At 39.1% G+C, this 13,636-nt stretch overlaps 1 protein-coding gene across 1 annotated transcript in view; it reads right to left on the bottom strand.

The window, feature by feature from the left end:
- pusl1 (pseudouridine synthase like 1) overlaps window positions 1-13,636 on the bottom strand; it is a 34,312-nt gene that overhangs the window by 1,366 nt on the left and 19,310 nt on the right. The window contains 2 exon segments of the mRNA XM_028446967.1: window positions 8,493-8,663; window positions 10,128-10,277. Of these exon segments, the coding sequence (XP_028302768.1) occupies window positions 8,493-8,663; window positions 10,128-10,277 (321 nt within the window).

The following is a 13,636-nucleotide window of genomic DNA, read 5'->3' as shown; positions in this document are numbered from 1 at the left end:
GGTTTTGAGATGAACAATTTCAGAATTACATAAACTACTCCACACAATAAAAGCTGAGCACACTAATACAGAGGTTCCCAATCTTTTTTTGGGTCGTGACCCCATTTTGATATCACAATTGAGACATTTTTTCTCTCTCCTAGAATTCGTTTTTGATCATATTTATTGAAGTGTGTTACAAATACAGACTAGCCACCTCAGATATTTTTATACTGCATTTTTTTTTAACTAGATTTACATTTGAGAAAGTTTAGGATACATTTAATTTCTATTTATTGTGTTCGTGTGATGTGTATTTGAAACAGAATGATCATTCAAAAAATGCAAAAATATAATTTTTTTCAATTTTTTTAACCCAGTTTTTTTTAATCAATTACTAGTCGTTCAGGTGACAACATTTTAATTCTAGGCGACCCGAAGGTTGAAAAACACTGCATTAATAAATAAATAAATAAATACATAAAACAAAATGAGTACACAACACTAAGTATTTCAGATAGAGGAAAACCAATCACACCAGTTCATTAATTAGATAAAGGTGGTTTAAGAAACAAGAAAACACTTAATTATGCAGACGCTCACACATGAAATCTTGAATAAAAATAGTAAGAACTACAAATTATATAGGAAAAAAGATAAACAGCTGGAGGTAATGGTAGCACCATGTGGAACCATTCCATTCACTATTAGGAAAAACATGCCAGCTCACCCAAAGCATCTGAATAGAATATTTGAATAGTCTAAGGCAGGGATCTCCAACAAGGGGCTCACAAGCTACCGGTAGCTCACCAAGCAAATCCAAAATAGAAGAAAGAACTTCCCCAACGCATAAACAAAACCTCACTCATAGCAAACCATCTACTTACTACAACTCTAGATCTATCTAACCACCCCAAAATGAATATTGACCGATCACTTTTGAGTAACAATAATGTAAACCGGCAGCTATTGCTAATATTTAGGAGTCGAATGTGAACGCAATTAAAGAACAAATGTGGATTTTATTTTAACGGGACTGAAGCGAGCAAACACCTAAACAATGAGTGCGGCAGGGCCATCGAAGCAAAAACAGAAGGGAACGGGAGACTGAGTATTTCTTCACAAGAAGTTTGGCCAGGATTTTCCTTCTGCCAGCAGCCTGCGGTTAGCTAAGGTGAGCGAGCTGAAAGTGGGACTGCAACGGTAGCAATCGTCGTCTGGAGCTGAGGCTGCCACTGAAGCGTCATTCAAAGTGGCTCATCATTTATCAAAGAAAAAAAAAAACCTTTTACAGGGTTTTTGTCAAGGATGCAATGACAATGGCTACTCTGTTCAAAGATCACAAAAATGGCCCTCAAATCCTGTCTGCTATATCAGAAGTGCAGTTATGCATGAATACCATGGCAAGGAGAGTCTTTGCGCACTCAGAGGAAGCAAAAGGGCAGTTGGAACATGACATAGGTACGTGCAAATGGTTTTCAATTCAATGTGTTGAATCAGTGGACTCAAGCAACACAGCTCAGTTGGTGGTTTTCATAAGAATGGTGTTTGATGACTTCTCCGTTAAAGAGGAATTTCTCACATTGCTACCTTTGATAACAACACCAAGAGGTCTGGACATTTACAACGTAGTGAAGAACTACTTTGCAAAAAGAATGTGCCATTAGAAAAATTGGTGTCAATAACAACTGATGGATGCATAATGACTTCATTGCAAACTGCAAAACAGACCCGGATTTTCCTCGTTTTTTTGATCATTGCATCATCCACCAACAGTCCATTTGTGCCAAAGTCATGGAGTTTGAACATGTTATGAAACCTGTTATAAATATAATACATTCTATTCAAGCAAAGGCCAAACACCACCAAAGTTTCAAGTTATTTTTGAAAGAACTGTCATCAGAATACGACGATCTTTTGCCGCATACAGAAATCAAATGGCTTAGCAGAGGAAAAGTCCTGCATCATTTTTTAGCACTTCTGACAGAGATCAAAGCTTTCATGGAAGCAAGAAATGAAGATACAGCGCTGCTGTCTGACACTAAATGGCTACTGGAACTGGCATTTCTACCAGATGTGACAGAGAAATTAAACCACCTGAACTGTCAATTGCAAGGCAAGGAGAAGACGATCAATGACATAATTAGTGCCGTTGAGGCTTTCAAGGCCAAACTGGGCCTGTTTCTCCAACAAGTGAAGAATGGGAAGATGCAGCACTTCCGCTCTGTGCTCAAAATGCTGGAAGAAAATCATGCTACATCTTGGGCCATGGACATCCAGAAATACAGTGAGCTCATAACCAGGCTCAGTGAGAAGTTTGAGAGCAGATTCACAGACTTTGTGAGGCTGAAGCCCTGTGCCACATTTATTTCAAACCCCTTCATGGATGTGGACATATTTCTGAACAGATGGGTGATGTGTTCACTCTCAGTGCTCTTCATTTGGAGATGGAAATTCTTAGTCTGCAAAATGGCATCCAGTTGATGTCACATAAGTCTGTTGTTGATTTGTGGAAGCTTGTGGATGCAAAGAAGTACCCCATCATTAGCACAGGAGACATGAAATGTGCTACCCTGTTTGGCACAACATGCCTGTGCGAATCTGCATTTTCAGACATGAACTTTATCAAGTCCAAGTTCCGAACTTGTCTCACAGATGCCCACCCGGATGACTGCATCAGAGTGAACCTCTCGGGATACATACCAGACTTCAATGCCCTAGTCAACTGCATGCAGTTTCAGAAATCTCATTAAAGGTAAGCATATAATATTAAAATGTGCTTATTAGCACTGCAAAAACATAAAAATAAGGGGAGTAAAAGTGGCTCACAACTTGTTTTATTTTTTGAAAGCATCTCTGGTTCCTTTGACTTTTTGGGAAAACAGACACAGAGATATGTGGGTGTTTGTCCTGATATTAAAAACTGCAACAGCATCAAATCAGACGTGATTACCCTAAAATGATTCAACAATAAAAAGCAATTGAAAAATGAATGTTATAGCTCACAAGTAACATAAGCAGTGACTTCAAATTCAGACCAATGTAATTGATTCAGGTCAAAGTTTATATGTGCACTTTTTAGAAGAACCAAGAGGAAGAGCATTACATCAGTTCATCTTTAGGGGCAACATTATTTATTAAAATGCTCTTAATTAAATGGTGGGCAATAAGCAAATAATGAACAAAGGTCCTTTTAAGTGCTAGGGTACAACCCAGACAGCCTCTAAAATGCCTGTTGGGTGTACTTACTATATATAGATGATTAGGTCTGGGGAGCACAATGGTTCCTCTCTCAGCAAGAAGCTCCTACAGATCTAGGCTTAATCATTAGCCAGGAGACCAGTGACCTTGACCTCGAGTCTGCATTGTTTCCTTGGTTTTGCATAGGTTTCTAGGTACGACACTAAAAATGTAGTTATCTGTCCCTAGCAGAGTTGGAGTCAATTGTGTAATTAATATTTACAATCATGATGTAATTATACCTGTAATTTAAGACCATCTGTTGCTGTTGTAATTGAATTGAGTTCTCATAATTAGGGCCTGACCAACAACAGTGTGTAGGACCCTAATGTAATGCACCTCGTTTTGATTATTATTACTATTATTATTTTATTTACGACAAAATGATCGCATTTTTGGGGGCCTAAACACATTAAAAAACTCATGAAAATTAGGACTGGCGAAAAATTTGACATTTTGATTGAATTGGACATGGAATGGCAAAACGACTCAATGGCGCCCCCCTTGAAAACTGTATTTGCCCCCAGCTGGAACTTATGACATCATGACTTAGAGTTGGGCACCGAGAACGGTTCCAGAACCGTTACGAAGATGTTTGCATTTCGATTCTTTTTTTGATTTCTTAATGCCCACACTAGTTTGTTTCCGCAGGGTTTGTATAAGATGCGTTCAGAACGCGACTGCAGTTTGTGTGCGTGTGTGTGTGTGTGTGTGTGGCTACGATTTCAGTTTGGACCGCAAAGCAGAAGGGAGATAGAAACTAATCACCGGTAAAAAAAACACCAGTAAAACTCCGGAAAACAATCACCAGGAATAAATATTATCTCCCTGGTAAAGATAGTAGCTTTAACAATTGGTAAAATGATAAACTGGTGATATTACAGCCTGTGAATGCAGTACAGGGACGCATTTACTCCGCCTCTGGGTCCTAGTGCCTGCCAACTGGTGACGCCTGTTTCATCCGTGTGTGTTTAATAAGTCAGTGTGTGTCTGTGTGAAAGTCCGCATGTCTATGCCTTTGTCCATCCACTCTTTTCATTATATCCATGTCTTTTAAGGCTTTATTAAATAGTGTCGGCTGTAGTCAGGGCCGCCGCCATCTTGGATTATGTCGTTACCAGCATCTCATCGCCGCAAGTCGCACAAGCGCAGAATGATCCAAATAACTGCAAAGAGGTCTTATATTAGTCTATTTTCTTTTTAAAGTGGTGTTTTTTTGTGGCTTTAGACTCCAATTACATATTTGTATATAATATGTTCCCCACAATATATAGGTTCACAATATAACTATTTTTTTATAGTTTCTGTTTCCACTGTATCCAGAATAATAATCTTTCTCAACAAGAATTGTTTATTGATGTGTCACATGACTGTTCCAGGATTTGAGTTTGTTTTATTTAGTTTCACATCTATCTGGGCTGTAGCTCTTTGTTTTTTAGACTGCTGACAACTTGTTTGTAGTTTTATTTCAGCAAGTTTCACTTTTACAGTTGGGGACCTTTGTTAATTGAATATCCTAGTTACATTACAGCAACCAAATTCAACTAGATCAACTAAGTGAATTAATAAAAATGGCCTGTGTAAAAACTTTTTCAAATTAAAAAAATATCTTGTGAATTCTGAATAGGAATCGAAATTGTGAATCGGAATTGTTAAAATTCAAACGATGCCCAACCCTAATCATGACTGTAGAACGCTGTGTTACCATGACTACCTGTCAACATTGAGCCCTTGACTCTGAGAGAACATCATCAATGAGAAGTATAGTAAAAAAAAAAAAAAAAAATATATATATATATATTTTGGTAGCCAGAACATTTGGTAGCCAGAACAAAATGTCATGACTTTACAAGTTATCTTGCTTAACAGAAAAACAGAGGCTAAAACATAACCTTCAATGCAGAGGTAGGACTCTAACTCTTTACTCTTGTAAAGCATTTATTTATTAAATAATTTATTAACGGTATCATTGCAGTCCAAACAAATCTGACATTGCACACCCTTGAACCAAGCAGCAGCCATGTTGAAACTCTCAGGTCAGTCTGATCCTGATCTGCAGAGATATTTGAGGAACACAAGTGTGTGCGCTTTGTAGAGCTAAGTAGCTGCTAATTAATTATAGCAGCTTTCATTTGTATGCCAAAAAAATGAGTTATGGTTTAACCCAACCGTCATTCATAGTCATAGCGCCACCTATTGGTAAAAGGAAATCATAGGCATATTTGCACAAACATTGCAGGAAGTGATATAATCCTTGAAAATGGTCAGCTACGTCTCAACACTTTAAAAATTTCTGCCACACCCCAACATGCAACACAACTCAACGTGTGCCGCTTCCTGACATTCGTGTAGTTGCGAGGGCCCATTCATCGCTGCTTGCAGCTTTAATTGAATTTGTAATTGTAATTGGCAAGAACATTCTAGTCTTAATTACAATGTATTTAAATGCCAAACTGGGGAACCATGTTACAGTTCTATGCCTTACGCATATGTAGTTATTTATTAAAATATGTTTCACATCAAGTTAAAAATATCAATACTGATATTTGCATTGATAAGGAAGCCTAACAAGGTAACCAAGAGATATTATATTTTAGTGTATTTTACAGCTGATTTAAGACTTGGGTCAAAACCGACCCGTTATCATAAGAGATGCTAACAGAAAGCTAACACAAGAGGAAGGTTAAGTGTTAAGGGGTTATTTACTGTATTTTAGGCTCAGTAATTGTGATTAATTGTAATTGAACTTTCGTAATTTAGAAGGTAATATAACAAAAAATAATAATAATTCTAATTTTAATTGTAATTGGAAAAAATGCCGCTCATCGTAATTGTAATTGAGTTGTAATTGAACATTGACAATGAAAGAGGAAATTTTGAATAAAAAAATGTAATTGACCCCAACCCTGGTGTCTGCCTTGTGACAGACTGTCATCCTGGGTGTTCCCTCCCTGGAATACACATCAGATCTCTGAAAAATGGCTGCAGATAGACTGTTTACTGAAGATTAATTAAATGAATGAGTGTGATTACCCAAAGCAATCTATAGATGTGTTTTACTGTTTACATATTCTCTGCGTTAATCAAAAAGCAGACCCAGCTAACCGCTTTGTTTCTGCGTGCTTTGTTCCACTGTGTGGACAGCGTTGGAGGCTGATCATGTGACATTCAATGGCAGACATCAGAAAGAGCCCAGAACTCTCCCAGTGTTCACACTATTTGTTTAAATGTCACATGCTGAATACAGCAGTGCAGCTTGGGCCTAAAAGGATTACGGGCCATACCATAGAACATTCCGCTTTATTTTTTTTTTTTGCAATCTGACGTTTCATTTATTTTCCTGATGTTTGTTATTGTAGCATTTAAGTCAAACCAGCTTTTTTACCCTCTGTCTGACATTATTTTGCGATGGAGCTTTTGGACTGAGCAAAAAGGCTCATGGGAGGAAATGGGTCATATGTAAATTTGGCTCACAGCGAGCTGTCTGATTGCATTTTAGATGTACAAAACGGAGAGATTTATACAGCAGCAGCGTGTGTGCACGTGCATGTGAGTGTCCAGTTAATACAATTCCAAGAAGAACATGGAGCTTTCTTTGGCTGGAGCTGCTTTTTCTCTGTGGAGTTTACATGTTCTCCCATACATGAATGTACAGTGACAAAACTGCTCATGTGTGGAAGTTCCTACTTTACAACAGTTTCAGGAGATCTCACAGTAATGAATGGATGGAGTGATGAGATCTAAAGTCTTTGTATCCATTTCATCAAATTTGTAACACTTGAACCAAAGCAACCACCAAAATCTGTTGAAAACATTGATTGAAGCTAAAAAAAATCCTAATCAACAGAATTCCTCCTGTGCACGTAACAAACCTCTCTTTTTATTTTTGTAGCTGATGTAATTGACAACTACAGTTTAGGAGGGTAAGAGGAAAAATTTTTTATTTTTTATTTTTATACTAAATCAAATCCATACCACTGCAGGCTGTGAAAGAGTAGTCCATTTTCAGAAATGCCTTCTACACACTCCTCATGCTGATCCCTTTGAAGCTGAATTATTTCCCTTGTCAGCAGATTAATTTTTACCATTGACCAAAAGTTAGCCATGCAGCTGATATGAGAAAATGGACTATTTCAGGAGGCGCAAAAGAAAAAAAACCCCAAAAAACTAAAGATCTCAACCAGACATCCCTGTTTTGTGATAAAAAATGTAGTTTCTCCTTTGTGTCTTCAAATATTCATCACAGAGTTTCTTCTGAAGCTTGAGTGTGTTGCAGCATTGAAATAAAGAGAGTAAGACATGAGAAGGATGTTAGTTTGTACTGGTAACCCATATGTGTTGCCCCACTGCTGACGACTGATCTACATTCATACTGTCATCCATGTTTTTGGGGCAAATAATTAAAGCTTACAGAAGAAGTATTTGGGCAACAGAGCAAACCCCATGGACAAGTAATCTCACAAAACCAAGCTTTTTAATCTTTGATAAAGATAAGTCAAAAACCACATTGTCTAATGTGCATTAACCTACTTACCAAACAAGCACACTTGGTTTACGAAGTGCTTTAACCTTTATGGTGGAACTAAAGCTCACTTCATACTTTGTGCATGTTTTAGTAAATTTTGGCATAATGCTGCAGATTTGTCACATCTACACACACCCACACACACACAGCTGATTGAGTGCTCATGTGCTAAACACAGTTTTAGCTCAATACGCACCAGGATTGGGGTCAATTACATTTTTCAATTATAATCACATCTTCAATTATCCATGTTCAATTACAATTCAATTATGATTACGGTGCCCGACATTTTTTCCAATTCAAATTAAAATTCCAATTATAATTTTTCCTTTGTAAGTCAATTATAATTATGTTCTCAATTACCTAAGTTCAAATTCAATTAATCACAATAACAGAGCCTGAAAAAAATAACCCCATAAAACTTAACCTTTCTCTTGTGTTAGCATATTTTTTGATAACGGGTCAGTTCGATCCATGTCATAAATCAGCTGTAAAATACACTAATTATCTATTATCAAATTTGTTTCTCATTTCTTCAGTACCTTGTTAGGCTTCCTTATCGATGAAAATATTGGTATTATTATTTTTGTATATTCTAATATCTGAACTTAAATACAATTCAATTACGATTACAACAGCAACAGATGTTTTCAATTACAATTGTTAAATGGATTAGTCGCTACCAGGCACTAAAAAACCCAGAAGCCCATGTATTTTAAAGTCAATACTTTTTTGTGTGATTGGATACCTGTGGAAGTGAACCTGTGCAAAGGAGCTTCCTGGTTGAATAGAGACAACATCTAGTGTCTTCACAGGGTTTCTGAAGGGCAGATCCGAGTTGACGGCCCTGAAGCTGCTGAAGTCATGAGTCCCAACCAGGAAGTCAGCGGCCTCACGCATCGCTGCCACATTCAGCTCCCTGAATTCAAATGAAGACTGTTAACACAAAGGATGTTTTGCTCATATTCTTTCATTTGCAGGTTTCTTTGACTTTGTCTGCTTTGAAAGGCTTTGAAACTATGAAAGTTCAAATGAAAATAGCTGCTGGTAATAAATTCTACTCCTTATTTAAAGCAGAGAGTGAGAGCGAGCTGCGACCCGACACTCTTCAGAATCCTGCTCGTCTTTCACAGCTTAGAATGGATCTGACAGAGAGATAAAGGGAAGAAAAAGGGAGAGTGCCGACTTGAGCGCTAATTAAATTCTTAATGCTTTAATATTAAACTAAAGATGTGAGAGTTAATCATAAATGAAGATGTGGAAAAGTCTCTGAAGTTGTTAAACCCGAAGTGAATACTTTAAATCTGTGACGCAGTTTTGGGCAGACTCATTATTATTATTATTATTGTACTGCAGTGCTGGCATAGAAACTGCTTTTTGCTATAGCCAAATATTTCTTATTTTGACTCACAAGTCCAGAACAACTGCCGGCAATTTTCTGTGCTCCATTACATTGTGATTAGGTTTGTCTTTGTAGATGCCAAATTCCTTGGAAAGCCGTGGGAAAACAAAACGTAGATGATGACATTTTGATTGTATATACACCTGCTATTTAAAACTATATAACTGATCATATGTCATCTGGTAACTCATAAAACTGTAAGATAACATGCAAAATAACAATATTGCTTAGCTAAAATGACAATAATGGTCAAATTTCTCTCCAAATGAAGCCTTTAAAATAAGTCTAAAATAGGACTCAGCGTTTGTAGTACTGGCAGTCTTTCTGTGGTGAAAATATTGCACTACATACAGAAGTATGTTGAACGTGTGGGCGATGGAAACAAGCTGAGCTTTAGAAAGACAAATTAGGAGGAAAAAGGAAAGAAATGGGGGGGAAAAGAAGAGGCGGAGAAAGGGAAAGGAAATGAGTGAGTAGAAAATCCACAGTCAGAGTAAAATGTGGGTGTGTAGCTTTGCATGTGTAGCAGCCTGCAGCTTCTCTTGGCCTACTTATCCACCAAAAAAAAAAAAGAAAAGTGAGAAGAAGAAGAGCTGACCAATTTTCAAACATATATGTTGTGCTTGGTGCTATGAAAGCATGATCTAAACGTTGCATCCTGCCTCTGTTCTCCCTTAGAGCACTTTGTCAGGTATAGGGACGTCTGCTCAGATGAAACACTCGGCTTGACTGTCCCTAATTTGCAGTTTAGACGTGGCACATGTGGATTATTCATGTGTTTAATGTGCTATTGTTTCTGCAAGACTTGACGTGCGCTCATTGACTGAGTATTTGTGCGTCATCTCAACCAAGCTGTACTGATTTTTACTTAAAAAAAACAAAAAATGATCGCATCATGCACATTGCTGCACTGAAGACAGAAGAAACAAACAAAAACATGAGTGAGTAAATGGCTTTATGGGTGGAGTTCTATACACTCACGTGATGCAGCGGCTCCAGCATAAATCGCACTCTGTGAGGGGAAACAGAGAGTAGTGGCCGAGGCCCAGCACTATCCGGTAGACGTAAGTTCGAGACTGAACACAGAATCGGGAATGGAAGTCATTGGGAACATGGTGGGCGTGTGTGACCCTGAAAGAATCAAAAACATTAGCAGGAATCATAAATGTGTATCATTCTTTAAGACAGTGGGTCGAAAAGCTGCGCCCTAAGCTTATTATTGAACCCTCAGGGCAGCCCCAGCACCACATTTTGAGAATCACTGCTTTGATACAACACAAAGTTCATGTTCAGGACAAGGTCCCTGATGTCCACCACACAAAGCACTTTCTCAGTTTCATTAAGAAAAAGAGAACAAACTCAATACTGGAAACCCCACCCAAACAGTGGTCCATGATGACCAAGGAGCCTCACAGCAGCTGCATCCATGATGTGAAGTTCTCATCTCACCACATCCAAAACATGATCTATTCATTTGAGATTTGATGAATGTTGAAGCCAGTTAATGAGATCTGTGACATTGTGTTTTGAACACTGGAAATATTAATAAAAAATGTCTATAAAGGAATAAAGAAACAAAACTGAAGCAAATCTCTTAATAGAAAAGCACTCAGCAGACCTTTGCCAAGTAGTTCATTTCGACCACAGTTACATGATGTTTTTTAATCTGGAATTAGTAATTCTGAATTAAATTACTTGGAACTACAGTGTTCTGCTTTGTGTTTATATGGAAATAGTAATACCAAGGTTTACATGGAAAACCGGTTTATTGGGCTTTATTCAATTCCACTTTAGGTCTGGGGGTTGGGAAGGGTTCTGACAGTGCTACAACATTGAAGACCACATGGGAACTATTTTGTCTGTTATTTTTATTGTAGTTTTGAAGCAGCAGCTCAACAATAACTCTCCGCAGAGTAGAAGAGAGATATTGCAGCGAGGAAGAGAGATAGAAGTCTTTACTTTGGTCAATCAAATCAATGCTACAGCTGTTCAACCTCCACTATACAGGAGTAAAAAATGAACTTTATAATGATCCGCGCATCTCCCGTAAAGCTCTGGTGTTTCATGCCTCGATGAAGCCAGTTCCGTTTGCTGACATCCGTGTGTATGTATAAGTCCGTGTGTCCTTGTGTGTGTGTGTAATAAGTCCATGTGAATCTCCTCATGTTTATGCCTCTATCTATTCACTCTTGTATCCATGTCTTTTAAGGCTCTTATTAAAGGCACACTGTGTAACTTTTGGCCACTAGGGGCGCTAGACCAGTAACTTTTACACAAGCCCCCTAGTGGCCACAAGTGCTGCATCACTGTCGCAAAAATCAACAATAAGTCGGGCCAGCCTCCCTTCGTCTTTTGATTGTGTATGCAGACAGTAGTTGACCTGTAATTTCGGTATAAGGAGTGGCTCTCAGGGCTGGGCTCGCGCCGCGGCTAAAGTCTATGGGCGGGAGGAGCAGCCGCCACCTCCGCCCTCCTCTCCCCGCCGCTGGAGTCCTGGCGCTCGGCCTTCCTTGTCGCATCGGTGGTGCTCCCCCCTCACTCCCTGGCCTTGACGCAGTCCTCGGCCCCCTTTGCCAAGCCACAGCACTAGCCCAGCCCTGCTTCGCACCCCAGCTCTGAGAGCCAATCCTTATCCCGAAGTTAAGGATCTGACTTGCCGACTTCCCTTACTAAAGAATCCATGTTTAACTGAACTATTGAGGCGATTAGTGCACCATTAACCCAACACAAAACTACCATATTGTGTTCTTTTGGCTGGAAACAGAGGCTAACCCGTTTCAGCTGCCCACAGCAATTGCGCCCAGTCGGGAATGGCCCGTATGTTGTGACGTCACGTGGGAACTATATATAACCAAGCCTGCCGTAAAGTGAAATGTTTTCCGTCTCCTCCAAACTTACAGTCAGTATTTTAAGAGGGAAGCCCCGCTCGGAGCATTGATACTGTCAAGCGCTGTATACTGGCCTGAGGAATCATTTACAATAACTCATATGGGTCAACTCTTTAGGTCAAAAAGTCCATGGTGTGCCTTTAAATAAATATCGGCTATAGTCTAGGCGGAATCCGTTCGTAATATTTCAAGTCAACATGCTAACAGACAGACAGACGTACAGAAAAACAAACGCAGGGTAAAACATAACCATCCGCTCTGCACTTTGCAGAGGTAATAATTATCCAGTAACTCCTACTCTCACTACAGATCTTTGTGTCATGTGCAAACAGAGTTTAACTAGCCTCCTGCATCCAGACTTCATCTATTAGCCTGAGCCTATCCCTACAAGAGCCAAAAGCTGATCACTTGAAACCCCTTTCATACTGACAGCACACCTCACTACTGTCAGACTTTCTGACATGTCCTGTACCACTCTGACATATTTTACAAGCACCCCTGACTTTCTTGTGCATCTCTTTCTTCTGTCAGCACCCCATCATATGCTTTATCCAAATCCGCAAAGACACAGTAACCTTCATCAGCATTATCAATGCAAATATTGCACGTGTACTGGCATTAGGCCAAATAGGCACTAAATCACCTTTACTTTTACTTGACCGAATTATGTCAGGTTGGTTCCTCAATTATCCCACCAAGTCACATCCAGGTCAGATAAAGATTGTGCCTTTTGATTGTGATTATTCTACTTCTACTTACTTCTATTCTTGGACCTACAGTATTGTTATTGATGGCAACAGAATCTTCTTAGAAGCCTTTAAAATGTGATACCATGATCACTGATCCAGATAATTGCCATTATCTGGCAAGGAGGAGAGTTGGTGCTTGGTGGCTTTTAAAGGTGTCAACAGAGTCAATTGAAGAGAGAGTGGAAGATCAATCAAAAGCCTTGGAGCAACAGCTTGGAGGAATAGGTCTCCTCTGGAAAACTGGTGCAAGGAACCATCAGCAGATTCTGATCCACAGACATCAGAGCCCGAGCTAAGGCTGGATCAGATCACTAATGTATTAAGGAGCCTGACCCTGTAAGGCTCTGAAGTTTAGAACCAGAATTTTAAAATTGATCCAATAAGACACTGGCAGCTAATGGAGTTCTTTTAGAATAGGGGATATGTGAGTCCTGCTATTTGTACGGGTCTGAATTCTCGCTGCAGAGTTTTGCACTAATTGCAGTTAAAACAGCATCTTCTCGTTCAGACATGAAAACAAACTATTACAATAGTCTAAACGTGAAGACAAAAGCATGAATGATAGGCGCCAACCGTTAGATGTTGCGACACAATCCGTAACCCGATTAATTAGTCCCCATCAGCCACTAACGCCGGCGGCTAAGGGTGGCTAACAGTGGCTGATGGCTGCTAATGGTGGCTAAAGTTGAGGTAATGCATAAACGACGAGAACAAATGACAAGGTAAACAGTAATCATGTACAGGTGAAATCATCTGCACTGGTGACACAGTGTCTTCTTGTGTGCATCTGTAACTCAGGGAACAAAGAGCTGCAGCCAATTGTGGCATTGTGACTATACAAAGCACATTAGCT

This window comes from Gouania willdenowi, chromosome 5, assembly GCF_900634775.1.
Source record: "Gouania willdenowi chromosome 5, fGouWil2.1, whole genome shotgun sequence".
NCBI lineage: Eukaryota > Metazoa > Chordata > Actinopteri > Blenniiformes > Gobiesocidae > Gouania > Gouania willdenowi.
This window is presented reverse-complemented; position numbering and strand designations above follow the sequence as displayed.